Genomic DNA, 19,965 nt, shown 5'->3' with positions numbered 1-19,965 from the left:
ATTCAATCTGATAAGATGAAACATAAAAAGGGATGACGAACGAATATACTATTTACATGAAATACATAACCAACCCCTCTATCTGTTAACTCTCAATAAATGTACGACAGAACTCGAGATGAATCATGTTTTAGTATCCTGTTTTTTGATTGATTAAAAAGAACTATCAGTATTCTCATTGAGAAAAAAGAACCATAATTCATACAGAGCACGGGTTGAGGTTACAAGAGGTTACAGACAATCATCAAGGCAATCGTGTGTCACACAAGAATGAAAAAATAGCGTATTTTTTGTTGTTGAGAGCTGCCTCTAGATCTCTACATCCGTATTGGCCTTCATTCGACGACGTTCCAACCAAGGGATCAACACGAGTATCACGCCAGAGAAGACAATCATGCCACCGGCAAAGTAGAAGCCAGTTTCAAAGTCTCCGGACAAATCGCGAAGAATACCTGGAAAAAGTTCAGAATTCAATCTTCATTGTTATGCGAAATCTGGTCATGGCCTTGGGGATCCCGCTGATTTACCCGTGATGGGTGGTCCAATGACCGAGGCTATCCCTTGGAATAACATCAGTAAGCCAAACGCATTGGTCAGTTTATCCAAACCGAGGAGGTCAACCAGGACGACGGGCGTCAAACCAATGTAGGCCCCAGAGGTGACACCGAAAATGGCACAATACACGACTTGACTCGCGTAATTCAAACAGTAGTTGCTCAAGCACATGGCTGCAAAGGGGTTGAAGAGTGACGGTCAAATGATAGCTTGCTTTTGTTATGTTAATGATTAGTTCATGTTGAGCACTTACATAGGCCACAAACAATGATGCAACCAGCGTAGAGATGAAGACGGTTGAACCAGGATTTGTCGGATATGTAGCCAAGAACGATCCTACCCCCTGTGTTAGCAATTCCAATGGCGGACAACAACATACTTGCCTTTTGAACATCGATCCCCAACAATAAAGCTCGATCCTGGAATAAAAGGTAAAACACATGACAATGTCAGTTAGTTGTGTTTTTAATTATTAGGGAAATAATCAATCAATACTCGGGGTCGTTAGATGTGTCTTATTTTCTTGCCTTGTTTTTTCCCTTTTTTCATCTAGAGATGAACATGAGTGCGAACAAAAATAGTATTGGAACACCTATCAACTTTTGGGACCAATGGCCTCTTTTATGCTCTTTGAGCTCGGTCGTTTAACTGTCACATTTATTTGCAAATATCATACTCTTGTATTTAATTTAATCTAAAAAAACATGCCTACTCTGAGGACAGACACCTTGAATTTTGAAGTAAATTTATAGTCGTTTGAAAACTTCTATTAGGATTATTCTGGATTTGTTGAGAAAGAGTGGAAAGGTGTTTGATGTGAAGAAATCGGTTATAAGTTAAAACACACTGACATGCAACCAGGTTTAAGTATCTAATTTCCCCAGTCACCATACCCGCTATCCCCGAAGATTCATAAATATTTTCAATGTGTTGAAGCGAACCTTTCAAACTTACCACTGTGTAAACGTATGGAATGTTGAATCCAATGCTGGTGAAGAAATTAGAAATGGCGAAAATGAGGAACACGCCGTCCTTGATAAGGGACATGTCCACCATTTGCCGGAACGCTTTGGACGATTTCAAGCAGCTGCAGCAAGAACTGGACGATGGGTCCTCCTTGGTATCAGGAGCCATATTGGTCAAGGAGGTGGTGGGTGTGGTCACTTGACTCTTCAACTCTCTCTTCAACTCTTCGGTCTGAGCCTTTTGAATTTGGCGGGAATAGCGCTTAGGATTGCTCCTAAAATAGCAAAGGAATCCGAACATGTTTAGTAATCGGGCTGAAAAGAAATAGTGACTCAGAAGAATATGTGCATTACTTGTATTCAGGGATGTTTTCAAGGCTTGCAGCGTAGAAGATGTCCTTTCGAAACATGGCGCTGGATGGGTGCCCAAGATGATGGTGGGAGTGGCGGTGGGCATGGGGGTGGTGTGATTGGTTTTGAACTGCAGGTGTGGAAGATTCATAGATGCGAGAGTGAGATCCAAATTGTACAACATTTTTCTTGGCGGGGCTGTTGGAAAGCACGGGATGGCTGAGCGCAAATCGACCCACCCCATCAAAGTTCCCATTCGCGTTTCCCATCTGAAACGCGAGGGGCTTCATGGAATCCCCATTCAACTGGATTTCCTGATGGGAGTGGAACAACAAAATAGGTTGAGCAAATGTACATGAGCATGTACGTTGATATGAATTTAAGAGAGTAAAATGATTTCCAGTCTTACTGGTGGGAGTTTTTGGTTGCCGTGGAGCCCGTCGTTATTGGCTTCTTCGTCAGCTTTGGGAGCGAGGTCCTGATTTTCGGAGGCTTCGTCAATGGCAATCGTCGGAGTTAAAGGCCGGAAAATCAGTCCCAAAAGAGCGCAAAACAAAACCACGGCCGCCACGAAAAGAATAGCTCCCCTCCATTCGAAATGTTGGATAAGGCTGAAAAAACGGTTAAATTATTGTCGCACTTATGTGGATGGAACCTTGTCATCATTTGCAAATCTTACTAGCTGTTGAGCGGTGCAAAAATGAAAGTGCCAAAGCCTGAGCCGCACACGGCAATGCCCGTAGCGAAAGCTCGCTTCTTCTCGAAATACCCGGATACGCTGACGATGGCGGGTAAGTAAATGAATCCGAACCCGAGGCCAGCCACCACTCCTATTGACGCATATAGCATGGCCACATTGGGTGCAGCCGCACTGACGGCCAATCCAGCCGCCCCAATCACCGCCCCCACGATCGTCACGATTCGCCATCCGTACCGGGTGGTGAGCACAGAAGCGATGGGACCTACGCCTAGAGTCACGCCCACCAATATGGATGGCACGAGCGAAGCGAATCCGCGCCCCTGTTTGAATTCAGTCATCCATTCCACAACGAAAATCCCAAGGGTGTAGGTGATGCCATCAGCTTAAAAAAAAAGGTTCAATTTTTGGGGGGTTTGGCGTGCTAAGGTCGGAGCGGTTAAGTTCTACCTGGCCAACAAAGTCAAACTTAGTAATGTGATTCTCCTATTTTAGATGGGATTAGCTTTTAAAAGTTTCCTTGAGAATGTGTCACACTTTTGGGACTCTTTCGTTGTTGAAAGACTTGCATCTCGGACGCCTCAGTCTTCAGGGTGCTTCATTAGGATTACACAAAGTCCATGAAGCTTGAAAATATGTAGTAGGGACCTAAGTATGCATACAACGGACTGTTCTTCGCAATATCCCTCTTTGGCCACCAATCATAACTTGGCGCGTCTTGAACTCAAAAAACTGCAATCAAAAACGTGCTACTTTTTAAAATGACACTTGATGTGACAGCTCTTGGTACCATGAGCACTAAACTGACAAGAGTGTGCATCTTTTTGAAATTTCAAGCCGGATGATGGTCCATTCAAATTGTCTTCAAGTTCACGTTGATATGAATTTACAAGCAAATGTTTTAGGAGACACAATTAGGTGTTCTGTTTCTTTTTGACCTTCCGGTAATTACGACACGTCAACGTAAAACATCACTTAACGTGGGCTCTGTTCGATTGCATTGCCAACTTTTTATTGTGCTTCTTAAACGAAAACTATTTGCTCCAAAGCATATTTGAAACTTTTGTATTGTAAATCGCATATTGTCCTTTACCTTGCCCAATTGATCTTGTGTCTTAAAGTACTTAAAGCTTTGGAAGTAAGTTAGTGTAATGCGTTTGAGTATTCGAGATTCGTCGATCTCATTTCAACGCATTTCTCAACAGTGTCAGGTCAGGTCAGAATGTAAAAAGATCTTGCAGCATTTTTCAATCAATTGACAAATCCAGACACGTTTGGCTTGCAAAGAGAGCACATTATGTTTGCAGTGTTTCTGCTCTTCCGCCAGGAAATAAAGCTCTTTTAATTTCATCAAAAGTGAATTTTCATGACATATTTCTTGGGTATCAATGAATCATTGGTGATAGTACTCATGATACAGATTTAAACATGTAACAATCTTGCCAATTTTGAGGAGATATTCGTTTATAACATTTGGTTGCTCAGCTACCATTTTTGTTAAGAATTCTCACTTCGTTTGACAAACGAATCTCAAAAGCAATCATATTGCAATTAAGATGCACATGAAGATACGATTCAACCCGTCAGCAGTCAAAAAAGCAAGATTTTCCAAGTTCATTACTTTGCCTGATTTGTTGTCGATGACATTCCATGAAAAAAAGTTCGGAGATAGTTGGCTTGGCAAGGATGCCTTTAACAGGAGGATTGGACATAACGAAGGTAGACTACTTTGTGATAGCGATATTTCAGCACAAAAGAAGTTACAAGGGACCACCACGCGGTATAAAATATAAAATTTAAGTGAAAAAAAACCATTTATGTTATATAATTTCTAGCTGCCTTACTCTAACTGAATTTGTCAAAAGTTCCTGATTTATGTAGTGGAAAGTCTGACATTTTGGCATTAGATAACTATAGATGTATTAAAAAAAGTGTGCATTTTAGCTTAGAATGGTAGTGCCTGTCTGCTCCCATTAATGCATTCGTAAAAGTGCTTTGACAAAAAGTAAAATCGTCCTAGCTCCCGTCGATGTCCACTCCTCTAGTTAAAGGTCTCTCTGGCTTGGCCAATCAAGTTGAAACGAAAAGACATTCGCATTTTCAGCCCTAATATCGGTCCTGTTCCCAGGATCCAAAGTAATACAATTATCCAGGTCTGGGAAACCCTGATTTTCCCATCACCATCTAACAACTGGGACGAAAATCAAAACTCTCCCCAAATCAAGGCTCTAATTCCATGAGGTATATCGTTCGTTGTTCAACCAACAATCTTGATTCAGAATGTGCCGCTAAAGCATAGAAAGGAAGTATTTGTACATCTGGAATACGTTTACTTCATTATACGGAGTCCTCAACGCTACGCGAGACAGTTGTGTCGAAATGAAAAGAAGACGACGACGCCCACTCAGAAATTTCAATTGCTCTGTGCTCAATCCACTACATAGAGTCGAGAGGGCCAAGGTCGTGTTAGTAGGTCATTAAATTGAACATCTTGAGCACATTCACCACGCGGTTGTTGACAATCAGTTTGAGAGCGAGTGGAAATATTTGGAAATATTTTTCAAGGCATTGCTAATGAGTAATGCGAGATCAATATTTTTTAGGCTCATGAATGGAACTCGTCGTAATCATTGATTGCCTCTTGCCAAGGAAGACTCAAATAGAATGCTAATACTGGCATCAACTACGTGATTAAAAAAATATTTTGTAGGACTCATGCTTTTCAACGCCATAACGATTTTCGTCCCAGTCCAAATTTCCAAGGCAATAAAAGAATTGCAGTGGAAAGTTATAGGTCCTTATTTTACGATATAGCTGAGACGTTTGGAAATAAGTTATTGCCTTTAATAATGTGAGGCAGAACAGACATCGACTATTTACTCATGTCACACGTGGATAGATGGGAGTTTCGGGAACTTCTCCATTGCATTTCGAGTCCAACATCTGCCTTTGGAAAAACATGCGACTTCAATGTTATAGGAACATCTTCTTCGACAAATATTTGAACGCTTATCTGAATTAGTGCATAATTGGGCCCCAGCTCTCACGAAAAGATAGGGGAAGGTCATTCGAACGGAATTTGAAGCACTCATCATTAATTGGTGCTTAAGTGTATGTACGCACTAAATACTCACCAATAACATGGATCATGAACGAGGCGAACACCACCGCCCAACCCCAACCGCCATCTGGCGGAACGGGCAGCAATTCACTGGTGGCCGAAACTTCTTCCTCCTCGTCCTCCTCGTCTTTTCGATCATGAGAGGGTTCAAGGTGGGATAGCTTGCCTTCTTGGGCGAAGTTACTCAAGAAAGGATTTTCAGAGTTTCGTCTGATTTCAGTCATCTTTTTTTTTCTCTTGCACAAACTCAAATTCCAAACTTCCAATGGCTCAACTGGATTGATGAGATTGGTGAGCGTCGATTAGAAACGAAGGTCAGTCAGTCACTTCTTTTCTTCCCTGGTCTTGGTTGTCCCCTCTTTTTGGTGGAAGTGGACCAGGGGTGTCGAAGAATGCAGGCGATATGTTTCTGGTTTAATGTCTTTTTTCCTCGTTTTCGTGTGTGTTATTGTTATTTTGGTCTAATCACTTGTTTGGTTACGTGGTGGATGGATTCGGTTTTATGCTAGTGGTGCGGCCTTGGAGGTTGATCGAGGCTCACACTCAGCACGGAAGCACTCCAAGCAGTTGGTCGCCAAAGACTCTCCACTTCATGCTTCCAATTCCCTTGTTCCAATGAGCTCCACTCACATGCAAACTTGGCCCCCTTGAATACAAACGTTCAACCGGTAAGAAACAAACAAACGACCCACAAATCTCAAGATTGAAAATGCTCAAAATATCGTGCGTACCAAACCTTATCTCTCCAGAGGAGTTACAAGATAGGTGTTTATGTAATTATTGACCCTCAAACCAATGAGCAATGCACTGGAGTACAAATTGCTTTCCAAAAAGTTGACACACCTGTTTATCTTTGAATTGAATTTTCTTCTACTTTTGAGCGAAAACTTTACGCCTCAAAAACAAGACTCAATAAATAATCTATGCACTTGCCAGTTTATTGATTAACTTTTAATGGCAAATTTCACAGTACAAACCCCCAAAAATGGAACAGGGCCAAAAAAACTCGTCCCGGCTGTAGTAAAGTTTGTTTACTTACTCCATTGGAGAACTCGAGAATGATGCAAAAAGCTGGATGATTTGAAATTCTTCGTGGCTTCTATGGCAACATCACATTGATCTCAGAGTTGACCGATATCCTGTCGTTCTTTTCCCTCCTGAAACATTTCACTATCAGTCGTGAACGTAGAGGTCTACAGTTTAGGAAAAATTGCATATGTCGCTTGACAATTCCCAAGTAGACTAAGTTTCATTTTCACGAAGATTTTTTCACTTTAAATCTCTACAAACAAAATTCATCTTTTGAACGTTGGTGTGGCAAATATGAATGGAAGCCTGACTTTTGAGTGTTTGCCTAATCAACGAAATAAACTAATCATTGTTTCGCAGATTTTTATCTTTGTCCTCGAGTTTTTACCAAATTCTATACATCCACAGACTATGGTGTATGGCGAGTTGTTTTTCGGTAAAACATTCCAATGTCAATTCCAATTTTGTGGAAATTGTTGACATTGAGGAAAACGAAAATGCTAAATCGTCTCTTGCGCTGGGAAGAGTAAAGTGATTCGGATGATTGACGAAAAATGCACCAAAATGCAAGAGACATGCTCGTCGTACATTTTATCTCCAGATTTTCCAATTTACTCTTATTTAATGCTCCAAAGCCCTTTCCAAATTTTTCAAATAATGAGGTCCTTTAGTCGAGGTAAAACCAACTGAACTACCCAATGTTAAGGGCTTCATTTTCCTTCGAGACTCGAGACTCAATTTGGGACTGACTTCGAGACTCAATTTAAAAAATGATGCATTATCGTTTCGAAAAAAGATCATCAAATCCCTTCTTGACGAGAAGCTTGATTGCACGGCTGCTTTTACCTGTCCCAATTTGGCTTTGACAGTGCTTTCGAAATGGGTTAAAACTCCGGGCTCATTTCGTGACCTTTTCCTAATACTTGGATAAGATTGAAGACCTTCAAAAATGGAAATTTACCGAATGAGGTTGTCAGAAGGCACAACGAAATGTATGTTACGGCTTCTCCTCAAATAATCTTGGCCATGCTTGCATATGAATTTACGCTCGTGTCAAATCGTACTGGAACAAGTTTTCAAACCCATGGATTGATGGATCTTTAATTCAATAATTGTTCCAAAAATTCTCCCCTTTTTCACGGCGACTATTTTTGCCGCCCCAAAGTTCGACTTGACGGGACTTCCTTGGATTTTTTTTAACGCCTGACAATTTTTTCACGTTTTCCCTTGAGTAAAAAACTACAAATTGCTCCTGTAGAGCCAATGATACGGAAGTGCCTCTGAGTTGCTCGTTTGAAATATGAGTGTGTAATCATCGAAATCTGGAATCTCACCTGGGAAAGCCTGTTGGAAAGAAGCCGTTGAAATCAAGTGGCCGGTGTTTCCATGTCAAGGCTCATGTGTCCTGGAAAACTCGAATGAGTTGTTTTTTTGCCAGGAGCGAAAAAATCCAACGAGATGAAGCCAACTCCGCACTACTTCCGAGTAGGATCGATCAGTTTTACTTTTTCACACAACAACAAATACACCCAAAACACGAGCCTATCCCGCAGTTGACCGGATGGACGGAAGGACGGTGGCTGTCACGGCCACACGATGAAGATTGAACTGTGAGCGCGTCTCGATGACGAGTGCCGTTCGTGTTCTCTCGCACCCCAAAATGACCCTCCTCTCACTCAAGTTTCACACTCGCCTCATTCTCGAAGACAGACATGGATCATCATCCCGGTTGTTTTGAGTCCGACGACTGAATCGAAGGTCCATTGGATGATAATGGTGATGCATGGGATCAGCGCGAGTGGCTCCTTGAAGGCGAGAGCGCCCCCACAAAGAGTCCGGACCACACCAGAATGTGCTGTTCATCATCCTTTGTCCCAAGCACGACTTGGAGCGGTTCAGACGCACGGGGAGCAGAAGGAGGCATGATCTCCCCGACGGCCTCCCCCCCATTGAAGTTGATGTCCTTTCGTGCTCCGTCGCTCGACCGGGTTTTGAAGTGCGATGAGTTCCGGCCGTCTCATTAAGTCAGCTTACAGGCACAGACGGCAATAGCGATGGGGGCTCGGAGATATACTGTATATCATGGGCCAGATGTCGCGTATGGAAACTGAGAGACTTTCCTGAAGACGCAAAAAATAGGAAACAAACGTCAAGATACATGAACAAAAACGGTTTATGTATTCACAGTCGTACGACTGGCCAACTCGACGGGGCGGAATTCATAGGCCTAACCCTGGTTCATATTTGAAAATGCAGTCTCTAGTTATTGGCGATGGAGGCGATTAACTTTAAAGATACAATGGCAAGTTAGGTGTGCTATAACCAAGGATAATTTCTCTCGTACGAATTGACCGAAGCTTCTTGGTTTTGTATGAAAATCATCAAATGTAATGATAGTCTGTTCATTTGGGACATGGCCTCAAATCTGAGTTTAAAGTGAAATTATGTGGCTGTCTCTCTACAACAAAATATCATTCATTCAGGTCATAGACCGAAGGAAATGCAAGTTATCTAGCAACTACATTCTACCACAAAAAAGGTATTGTCAAAATGGGTTAACTTATTTGCCGATGGATATTCTTGCAGCTTTGATCCGAGAGCCCATTCTAAGACAGAGCCCATTTCTGGTAAATATGAATTACATTTGCTCAGACAATGGAAGTCGAATAATCATCCTTGGGAAATTGTACATCCTATGCCATAATAAAAGAGCCTTTGATAATAAGAAAAGGCCACCCCACATCCACTCTCTACCACAAAAACGTTTTGTCCTTTCCCCGTAAACAATATGCCGGTTACACCATCAAAAGTCCCCCATCAAATTGCGGTTTTCAGATTCAGCCAAGCACTATATTAGATCCTAGGCGATCCTTGGCCTCTGTCAAGTGGGGGAGTATTAACTGAGCTTCGAACAACTTAACGCAATCACTCAGAAGGAAAAACTTCTGCACTTGCACTTTTTGTTTACTCAGTGGGCAATGGCGGCACACTTGTCAATGCAAATGATTAAGAACCCCTCCGCACAATGAAGACACTGCAACGGGCAACAGTCGTTCGAATTTGATCTCGGCCTGTTCAGAATGGCTTTCCAGGGCCCGGATTTGAGCTCGGAAAGTCAAAACAAGAGAGGAACCCTCCCTACTCAGTTCTCACTTCCTGGCAATCTTGAATTACGAACAACGTGAGTGGAGGAAGCATGTGCAAGGCATGATCTCTGTCCTTCGATCTCGTGGTTAGTTCGGGTTACGCCCTCAGAGAAGCTCTGTAAATGTCTTTTCTTCAGTTCTGACCGTAAAAAAAATTCTTCTGGAATTGCAACTAAAGTACTTTATGAGTCTGTAGTGACGACGAAAAACCGCTGACCTTGTTCATTGAGGACAAGCCGAGAGATAATGGTAATGGAACAAACGAAAGTGGCGACAATGGGGAAAAATTATTTATGAATCGTAATATACGTAGTTCTGAAATGAACAAAGGCAACTAAAAATACATAGTTTAGGCCAAAATAGATATTTGGTTTCATGGCTTCAATAAAAGTCGTACCATATTTGTGCAGCCTTTTCTAAGTTAGTAGCCAAAAAATCCTTGTTTATCAAGACCTTATATTGGTTATGTTATATTTCGTTGGAGACAGACGTTATTTGGGTCGTACTTTAAGAAATGAAGGGTGCTCTAAAAGTTTCGACCAGGTGTGTTTTCGGCAAGCTCGGAAACGAAACAAGAGGGAGTTACCTCCAAAGCATTCTCAACTTGGAGGGGGTTGGTTTTTTAATCTCTTCCAAGGATCTCTTCCAATAAGGAAATGTCACAAAACGCATGATAAAGTAAAAAAAAACATTGGAACATTTTCCGCTTCGCTGGTCCGATATTTGAATAATTTATGATACATAATCTTGAAGCACGATCAACCAGATCGGTTTTCTTTTAGAGGTCTTACGTATGGGTTTGGGTTAAGAAAACAAAGAATGGCCAAGGATTCAATTAAAATTTCTATATCTTGACGATATGCCCTGGTCCCAAAATGTAACGAGTACAATTGCACGACAATGAATATACAACAACACATCAGGTGATTGGTAACCCAAGTATTGATCTATTGGAGCATTTTGGTCGATCAAGAAATGATAATTGAGCGAATCAAGTGATTTCAAAGTTCCATAAAATGACACGACATCAAGCTAAATATATAGGCAGTATAAAAATCCAGGTCGGTATTTCCATGAGATACAGAGCGCCGGGACAAGAAAAATAGCGATCTTAAATAATTAATTAGTTCATCAATGACAAAGGCTAAGCTTCGATGAACCCTGATTTCATCTACTGTAATGTCTGACAAGTTAATTACCTTTATGACGTTTTTTTTTCAAGCATGATCGTTGTCTAAGTAAAACGTATTAAGTTAGTTTTGAGTTGATGCGGCAAATGAACTGCAGTTCAATTGTTTGATCAATATTGGTAACCATTCATAAAGGAAAGCGGGGAAAACGTTGCTCTTTCATTTGGGCTAAACTATTCATAGAACTGTCACTCTACTTTGGTCAGTGTTCTACACTTGCAAAAAAATGGAACGATTTGTTCCAATTGGAATTTGATTGATTTTGAATTTGAAATGATTTTTGACATTGGTTGTGTCGTGCGTTGTTGGGCATGGCTTGGACTAAAAACCACAATACTTAAAGGTACATTGTCATTAAAAATCAGCTTAAAAGCCATGTCCACAATACTTACCACTGTCTTCATTACACTGAAAAGCTACGCTACAACTAACAAAAAGTTCTACGAACAGTAAAAATAGCATTTACAAATGCGAGCAAGTGCTCCCTTACCTTATATTTTTTAGAAGCCTTGGGATAAAGATAAGGCTATTTTCCCGAAGTAAAGACAGTACTTGACGATCACTAACTAAATCTTCTTTGTTGAGATTGGCTCACATAATGTCAGATAGCCTGTACTATCGCCAGCGATGCGGGAAACCAAAATGAACTAGAATCGCTTTCTTTTCCAGCCTTTTTAAGGCCATCATCTTGATTTCCTGACTCGTAGTCGGTGGGTCGGTCTCCAAGAGCTTTCTAGGTAACAAAACAAGCGAGCGCAAGCCAATCCTGGAATAGATGAGCCGTCATGTGACATGGAGATAACCAATGATATGGATCGAAGCCCAGAATCAGAGAGCCTCAGCTGGCCAGTAAAGTGGAACAACCTTGGAACAAAGGCTAGCTTAGGCCGCAGTAGAGATCGAAGAATAGAGGAAAACTGCTCGCTGTCATCCCTGCTCACTTCCAATTTCTTTGGCATTGCATCATCAAGGGGGAGGAGAAATGGATGAAGAGAGAGAAAGAACGAGATTCGCAAATTTCAGCGGATCACGAACTAATCCTCGGGTTAAGAACTAGATCAAAAAACAGCTTGAATGAATGATGATCAGTGAAGCGAAGGTGACATGGGTGGTCGCTTGTAGATTTTGACATTTTTTTGATTAAATACGGAACAAAGGAGGCAAAAACCCGGAACTTCCAACGACTTTGTTTCGAATCCTGAGGGATTGAATGATCGATAGCCTGGATATTTCGAAACTGTTGATCCACTTCGGTCCAAAAATAATATCGACCTGTTCTAATCATCAAATGATCAACCCGGTTCTTGACCTCATTTGCCTGCTCCAGTTGCCTTGTGGCACTCGTCGCCATTCAGGCTATACTACCAGGATTTGGTACATCTAATATAACCATGCCAGTATGGAGGATCTTTCCCGTCTCTTGCACTGTTGGTATAGAAGAGTTCCACGGATCCTAAGCTCCAAGCGATCAGCTGATTTGTAGCCACTTCGAAACTTGGCGCTATCTGAGGAGTCAGCTAACATTGGAGATTTCAGCTAACGTCAAGCCAACTTTTGCAGGCAGCTAGACTGGTCCCACATCTGAATGTATCAATAACATGGCAACTTAACTTCCGTGTATCCTTGTGTGTTATCCGAATCGTTTCTTTGGAGGTAACCATTAGGGATGTTGCATATTGTACGATTATTTACGACCCTTTGTATCATTTTCAGGTTGGAGAGAAGTCCAACCGCCACTTATCAAGATGAGTTCAGCAGGGGCGAGGATGATGCAGGTAATAATGGGATAAATGACTTTGCTAGGCACCTAGGACATTATTTCAAACAATCAATTTTGTCAGGCCTTCAAGTCGATATTTGGAGGTGGGAAGGGAAAAGTAAGCACACCTCTCAAGAGTTCAGTCCTGACTTCGACGCCTCCACCTTTTGAACCCTCTTCCACAGTAGAAGCCTTTGAGGTGAAGCCCCCCGCCCAAGTTGTTTCTGCCTCCACGGCATCCACCGAGGAGAAACAGACAGCAGAACCAAATGAGCAAACCAAGCCGAAGGCCAAGGAACAGACCGAGGCGGCCACTTTGAAAGTAAGGCCAGTACGTTAGCTTTGTTGGCTCTTTTTTTAAGTTAAATCCTTCTGCTTGGTTTGCCTCGTTTTTTCGGCAGATTTCCTCATGCAAACGTTACACACAGTCTTTTCAACTAGTATATAAGAAGCAGTGTTGCCATTTTAGTCCATAATTTCCTCACCCCCATTTCCTATGTTCATTTGCTGTGAATCATAAGCCACTCCTATATTTCTAGGCTGTCAAGCCGCACATCCCGATGATTCGGTTTCGCAAAGGCGGTCTGCCCGAGGCTCGTCCGGCAGCAAGCCAACCCGCCCCGCAAGTTGCTCATGTTGTATCGAAACCGCCTAAATCCGCCCAAGGTTCTTCATCTACACCTGATTGGACTCCCGTACAGGTCGGACCTCTTGAGTTCTGGCAGTTGCCTAGTAAATTCCGAAAACGCGATTTGGACGAACTTGAGATCGAAGCCATTAACGTGAGCAAAGATAAATATTCCAATTTGCCACTTATTATTGGAAATGAACATGAATCGGTTTCCTTTCAGATGGGAGGACGAGATAAGCCATATCAGTGATCCTTGTGATAACGGAGGGCAGGCTCTTATCCTAATGTCTTCTTATAAATAGTCAACTTGCTAAAATGCTTTGTTATTAATAAACCTCCAACATTTCAAAAACTGTGCACATGGAGTTCCGTCTCCCATATCCGACTTTTTACATGCATTTTGGCGGGCGCACGCCACGTCGTTTTAGATTTCGTAAATTGCAGAAGATACTCTTTCGTGGTGATGACAAACTCGAACCTCAAAACCCACTTCAACCGTACTAAAAAGAAAGAGCATAGTACATTAGCACACATAACGGTTGACTTCTCCCATGATCTCACTTGAGTTTGAGCTGAAGGTAGGCGTGGCGAGGGGAGGTATGGCCATATCAAAACTGGTCGTATCCAAACCCAGTACGACTTCACTAACTGTTCCATAATAATTTGATTCCTCGGTCTTTGATTTATTGGGCTTCTTCTTGTTCATCTGAGGGGCAATACCGTCGGGCACTTCTTCAATTGCCACTAGTTTGACGCAGTACTCCGTGCACACAGAGGTCCCCGATCGAAAATCCAAAAAGCCACACAAGATGTCCCCGGGTTTCACGTCAGTTCGTATCAGTAACATTTTGGCAATCTCTCCGTTTGAATCGCTAATCCGAGCGAATACTGGTTCCTTCCGCTCAGGTTGCATTGACATCCGCTAAAAAGTCAGATCCAAATACTGAGTCCGGAAGCTACTTTTTACAAAGGGTTGAGTAAGGCATGTTATTCATGTTGTTCTCTCCTTTTTTATTTTACTTATCCCTAAACACAACCTATGTAATTGTAAGGGGTGGTCAGCTACAGCAGAATTTAACATCAGATTGGTCAAGTGTTTTGATATTATCGTAGTAAAACTGAATAGAGATTTGGGGAAAATATCAGAGATTTGAAATAAAATCAATGAAATGCGTATTGTTTATGAAGAAACTACAAATATTATAGGGTGGAAAGGTTTCAATTACTCCTCATTGGAAATGAAATGTTTGCTATTAATACTAGAGCTATTTCATTAAAATCATTGCTTTAGTACATTTGTGCGCTCGATAATGTTCATCATGGGTCATCCCCATTTTTGCTGAAATTCAAGAAATGGTCACTAGACGCCCTTAATCGCCATGATTTCGGCTCATTAAAGTAACTAATATGGATATTTACACGTATATGCTGGCACTTGTCAAAAATCAAAGGGTCAGGTTCAATAAGTTTAAAAAGATGGTTGTTAGTCATGCCGGTTTAAATCCATTAAATTTGCCTTGTGATTTCGATTTCCTTCCTTTACATCATTACGCCCAACAACCATCGGACGCAAATTCTTCTACCTTTCAAAAATGTACAAAAACAAAAATGGTGCAAAAGAAAACGCCAACAAAAAAGTAAAGTCGATATTTGCGTAACTTTTACAATTCTCAACTCAACCGTATAAAGAGTGTTTCAAAAGAAAAGAAACATCTAATCGTATGTCTATTAAATGATTGAAAATTCAAATAAATTCGAGCTTGGAGATTTATGATTAGAAACTCATGCAACTTGAAATTTCGATGAAGAAACATTAAAGTGGATAAAAAAAAACATTTAAATTAGAAAAATGTCTTGGTCATTTTCAAAAAAAATATATATATTTTAAGGCTTCTCCTTATTTTTATAACATTTTTCTTGCGGCCCGGAAGTACGCTCCTTTCTAGTTTTGTCCAGTTTGCCTTATGGCTGCCAAAATATACAGAAGTAACTATTAAGAGTAACTTAAAAAAATTAATGCTACACCGACCCCCAGTTTGGCCACCTTTGGTTGCTTTTGACATTCAGTAGATAAAAGAAATCCATTTTTAGCGCTGTTTGAGTTCAACCAAATCTGTCAAACATTCGAATTAGGAACCTTAGTTTTAGAATAGAGTATGCTAATGTAATGTAATTTCTTTTTAGTACGGTTGAAGCGTCTAAGCTCACACATAGTGCGGGCTTCCTGGAACTGAAAAAAAAAATCAGTGTAATCTCTTTACCACGACTAGGCTCAATTGACATTGAATGCCCGTTTCGCCAATTAAAAGCACACATCGTATGGTTCAAAAGTGTCTTTTGGAAATTGCATGGAAAACACCTGGGCGAAAGCTACGACTGCCATAAACCCTATACGTATGGCTCACTTCATGCCATATCCTTCTTTTGTCGTTGGAAGTCGGTAATAAATACTCAAAACAACGCGTCACATTTTTTTGGTTTCGTTTTTCAGGTGCCAAACGCTGCAAGGAATATAATCCAGCACCATCAAAAAGGAATTTGTGATTCAGGATTCAATATTTGTGACTTTTTCGATCAAATATAATTTCAATCTTTAGTCATTTTATGGTTTTACCCGCCTTACTAACAAGGCATTACGGTTTAGTAATCAATCAAGCATCTGCCACAAAAGTATCGCCTATTGTCTTACTGACTAAATCATGTTGTTGTTTTTAATCCACCTGAGTGATAAAAAAAACCAACAGAGCTATTTTCCCTTGATTCTCTGATTTCCCAAGATGCTCCGTCCCCATGTCATTATGATAGTGTTAATGCAATGTTAGGGCTACGGCAATAAAGATCACAAAAAAGCCATTCTCTGACAATGATTTATCTCTTTCCCTCCCTCGAAACAATTTCATAAAGCGAGGGTTAAACGGAAATCAGGGCTCATGATAGGCCTTGAGGTAAGGAACTTGGACATTAGATCATGTATCGTAAGGAAAAACTCCCATGGGTAATGTTTTCTTATGGCTCATATTAGCCATAAGGCCTGGCTTGGCTGGCTTCGTAGGGATACGCGAGACTGGGACAAAAGAGTTCTAAAACACCGTGAGCTTTTAAACCTCACCCTAAGATAGTTTATTTGATCCTCGTAACTCATTTACCTCTTAAAGACTAATCAATTCGCTTACCCGAAGTTCAAGGTCCTCCGATTGTTCGGATGCAGGGAGAAAGGGATTGGTGCAATTGTTCTTTAATTGCGTTTTTGGGGACACTTTCAAGTCATGTGTGGACATCTCGTCGGGCCGTGTGTCATCTGTTTTTTCTGATGGCTCATTTGGCAGAATCCTCGTACTATTGGGTGGGAAAATCTGAACCGGGAACCAGGAGACCAAGTTATTTCCTTGTTTTTCACTTTGCATCGTTGTTACTTTCAACTTGGCTCGAAGTTGAAACGTCTTTCCTCGAAAAGTAGGATACTTGACGCTCTTCAAACAGTTCTTGAAATATACTTCAGCCTATGAAAGAGGAAATCTTTGGCAACAACTAAACGTTAGATCCCCAAAAGCACTCATTTATACATTATTGAAACAAATGAAAATGTTTATTGACTTGAAACATATTTTTGGGATGGTATGAACATTCAACCTACATGTGCAGTCTTTTGTTTGTAAATTCTAAGCAGAGTTTGGGAGGTTAAAACGGATTTTTGAACAAGATTTAAATTTTATTGCGTGAAAACTTTGACATTGCCCTTTGCCTTGATTTACTCTCAAATAACTTGTCACCTGGTTTACCTGTTCGTTCGGTTTCAACAATTTTGGTACCAGTACCTCCGTGGAATCCAATACGTAGGTGACGATAACCCAAGCAACGCCTCGAAAGTCGCATTTGCCTAAATGAAATTTGTCGCTTCAACAACAGCTGATCGATCCTAACAACGTGAAGCCATAACCATTCGTCCCGTCATGGTGAATGATCATTAAATATTTATGGGATTTAGGGTTAGTGGCTATGGATGACTCACCGATCACTCGTTTGCCTTCGGATGCAGCTCGAGACTTCCAATCCGTTATAAAAGAGGCCTCATAACGATTCTGAGCCCTCAACTCCCAAATGTGCAATTCACCTTGCACGCTATGAATATGCTCACTTTGAAAAAGAAATCGAATGTTCGTTGTTGTTGTTGTTGTTTTTTGTTGACAAATCTAATCTATTTCATTGACATTAGTTATTAGCTGGCTGTGTGTGTGTGTGCACTTACGCGTGCTCCCTGGATTTGTTTCTTATCTGAAGTTGACATTTTAAACTTCCTCCTGCTGAAGCCTTGTGATTTTTTAGAATGAAGTTCAACATGACGGTTGGGTTTGATTTTCAAAACTGTTGAAAACTCGCTTACAATCTCGCAAGTGGTTGATGTTGATGTGGAATCGATTCAAAATGTGTTCGAACAAGTGCAAGTTCATGGTGTCATAGCATGGGGCAAAAGTTGATATAACTTCAAAAGCTATAGACCACAAATAATTTCGACAATGATCACGAAAATAAGGGACGGAGTTGAAATCAAATCGGCAAGCAAAGTGCTCAACTAGCACAAGGATAACAAGCATAGTCATGTCTTGTCGAAATTATTTTAGGTGGTTTGTTCCCATTTTAGACGCTTGCATGATGTAGTGAATTCTATTTGCTGTTAGCAGCTTTTAAATTGTTGGATGAAATTATAGGGTGTCAAAAGGCATTATTGTTTAGTGCGCTTTGTATTGTATTGTATCAAGGTCCTCTCGAAAAAGGGAGCAATCTTGGTCATCTCTACCAATGAGATAAGCTTGGTGTCATTGGTATAAGAAAATATCATGCAATTCTTCACCAGGCCAGGTAAAGTGGAGATGTATGGCATAAAAGTATTGGTCCGAGTATTGTGCCCTGTGGTATGCCCGAGGTGATCTCAATTGGGTCACTGAGGAAATGGCCCACTTTAACCCTCTGTTTCCTATTCGTGAGGAATTACTTGATCCATTTTAATAGACTCTTGGGGATGTTAGGGTTAACGACTCCTTACAAAATTATGCCATGGTCCACCTTACCGAAGGTAGATGAGGTCTACGATATCATTGTTTGTCACTAATTCTCTCAAATGTTCCAAGTATTCGATGAGCTGGGTAGTTTTACTAATTTTTGATATAAAGCCATGTTCATGGCTTGGGATTTGGCCATTTTGGAGCAGGTGGTCCAATAGAAGTTCGTTAATCACCTTCTCATGAACTTCTCATAAAATTGGAGTGATGTGACCCATCGTTAATGAATCAGGGAAAACCCCGAGGTTCAGGGACTTCTCTATTTGAGTGGTCACAATTGGTATTAACTCGTGTGCACATTCCTTGAGAAAGGCTGCAATTATACCTTAAGGCCCAGCTGAGTGAACCTATTGCTCCAAGGACAGCGTCTTCCGTGATAAAGAGGTGAGGATCCTCTGGGGATTAGGACAGGTCGACGAGTGGCATGGGCCGCGGGTGGAAAACACACTTTTGCATTGTTCGCTGAGTCTGTTTACTATGCTGAGCTCGTCATTCAGGATGACACCATCTAGATCATTATACATAAGTTTTTGAAACAGTAGAATTAGTCAAAAACAACACAAACACTTTATAATTTAATAACGAGAAATCGGCCCTTTAACTGGTAAAGGCTGACTCACAAAGCGCCCTCTAAAGTCCAGAACATAAACCATATTTCATGCAGGGTAAGGCCCTTATTTTTTGCGTCATAGAAATGGTTTGTACGCTCGTATTATGACGGGCATTAACCACTTGCTTGCAGTTTTTAAACACACACGAGTTGCTTGCCATCAAGTTGCACAAGTACGTCTGATAAGAGTATTGGTGCTTGGAATCAATCACTTCGTTGAACACTCCTACACATTAGTATGGCTCCCAATGAAAAGAATATTGCATTTGCTATGACAAAAAGAATTTCTCATACCATTAGGCATATAAATATTTTTTAAATACGAATCAATAAGCTATGTATAAGTCAAAAAGTTAAGTAAAATGAATCAGCTTTTCGTCATAAAGAAGCCTGCAAAAATAAATCAATAAGTAAAAGTCTTTTTGAAGGCTCACCGGTACGTGGAAGCCCTTGGCAATTGAAATGGATAATTTTGATTAAAAGGCTCACTGATCATTATTTTAAGGCAAAACGCTCTCGAGCCATCCGGGACTTTTTTTCACTTTTTCATTAAAACCATTGTACAGAGAGGAAAATAATATATTGAAGTAGAGGCATTGTATTCTAAAACTGTTTTCCGCTGCCCTAAAAAAGCTTCATTCAATTGACATTCCAGCAATACTTGCATCATCAGTTAGATGTGAGTTTTTTACTCTAGCCAACGTCGTCCTTGCTCTAGCTAACAAAACAAAAACTGAAATTAATGTGCATCATATCTAAATCATTTGTCTTAAGACTGTCGGAGGAATGATCAAATTGCAAAGCGAATGAGAAGTTTTTTGCTTTTCTGGTTTGTTTTTTCATGGACTTTTCTA

General features: G+C 40.8%; 3 protein-coding genes across 5 annotated transcripts; 1 reads left to right on the top strand and 2 right to left on the bottom strand.

Moving 5' to 3' along the window:
* Nucleotides 1-112: 112 nt before the first annotated feature.
* Nucleotides 113-11,791, bottom strand: LOC131878748 (monocarboxylate transporter 12-like). 3 transcript variants are annotated; one of them, XM_059224858.1, is made up of 11 exons: nucleotides 11,545-11,791; nucleotides 8,053-8,838; nucleotides 6,729-6,846; nucleotides 5,703-6,335; nucleotides 2,551-2,953; nucleotides 2,281-2,482; nucleotides 1,875-2,185; nucleotides 1,510-1,795; nucleotides 809-974; nucleotides 528-728; nucleotides 113-452 (listed from the first exon to the last, which is right to left on the bottom strand). In XM_059224858.1, exons 4-11 carry the CDS (start codon nucleotides 5,911-5,913, stop codon nucleotides 310-312), a joined length of 1,923 nt encoding a protein of 640 aa, XP_059080841.1. In that variant the 5' UTR covers nucleotides 5,914-6,335; nucleotides 6,729-6,846; nucleotides 8,053-8,838; nucleotides 11,545-11,791; the 3' UTR covers nucleotides 113-309. The 3 variants fall into 3 exon arrangements, with proteins under 3 accessions (XP_059080841.1, XP_059080843.1, XP_059080842.1); XM_059224860.1 differs by lacking the exon at nucleotides 6,729-6,846; XM_059224859.1 differs by lacking the exon at nucleotides 11,545-11,791 and having other exon boundaries at nucleotides 8,053-8,930.
* A 764-nt stretch (nucleotides 11,792-12,555) lies between these two features.
* Nucleotides 12,556-13,801, top strand: LOC131878751 (uncharacterized). The gene is made up of 5 exons (XM_059224863.1): nucleotides 12,556-12,707; nucleotides 12,768-12,829; nucleotides 12,896-13,135; nucleotides 13,353-13,595; nucleotides 13,665-13,801. The coding sequence occupies exons 2-5, from the start codon at nucleotides 12,800-12,802 to the stop codon at nucleotides 13,692-13,694; spliced, it is 543 nt and encodes a 180-aa protein (XP_059080846.1). The 5' UTR covers nucleotides 12,556-12,707; nucleotides 12,768-12,799; the 3' UTR covers nucleotides 13,695-13,801.
* LOC131878750 (uncharacterized) lies at nucleotides 13,591-18,014 on the bottom strand. Its single transcript, XM_059224862.1, has 6 exons — nucleotides 17,691-18,014; nucleotides 17,454-17,578; nucleotides 17,224-17,321; nucleotides 16,618-16,944; nucleotides 14,006-14,366; nucleotides 13,591-13,944 (listed from the first exon to the last, which is right to left on the bottom strand). The coding sequence occupies exons 1-6, from the start codon at nucleotides 17,780-17,782 to the stop codon at nucleotides 13,790-13,792; spliced, it is 1,158 nt and encodes a 385-aa protein (XP_059080845.1). The 5' UTR covers nucleotides 17,783-18,014; the 3' UTR covers nucleotides 13,591-13,789.
* Between the last annotated feature and the right edge of the window lie 1,951 nt (nucleotides 18,015-19,965).

This window comes from Tigriopus californicus, chromosome 4 (genome assembly GCF_007210705.1).
Source record: "Tigriopus californicus strain San Diego chromosome 4, Tcal_SD_v2.1, whole genome shotgun sequence".
NCBI lineage: Eukaryota > Metazoa > Arthropoda > Copepoda > Harpacticoida > Harpacticidae > Tigriopus > Tigriopus californicus.
The sequence above is the reverse complement of the archived record's forward strand: the minus strand, read 5'-3'. Positions and strand labels throughout refer to the sequence as shown.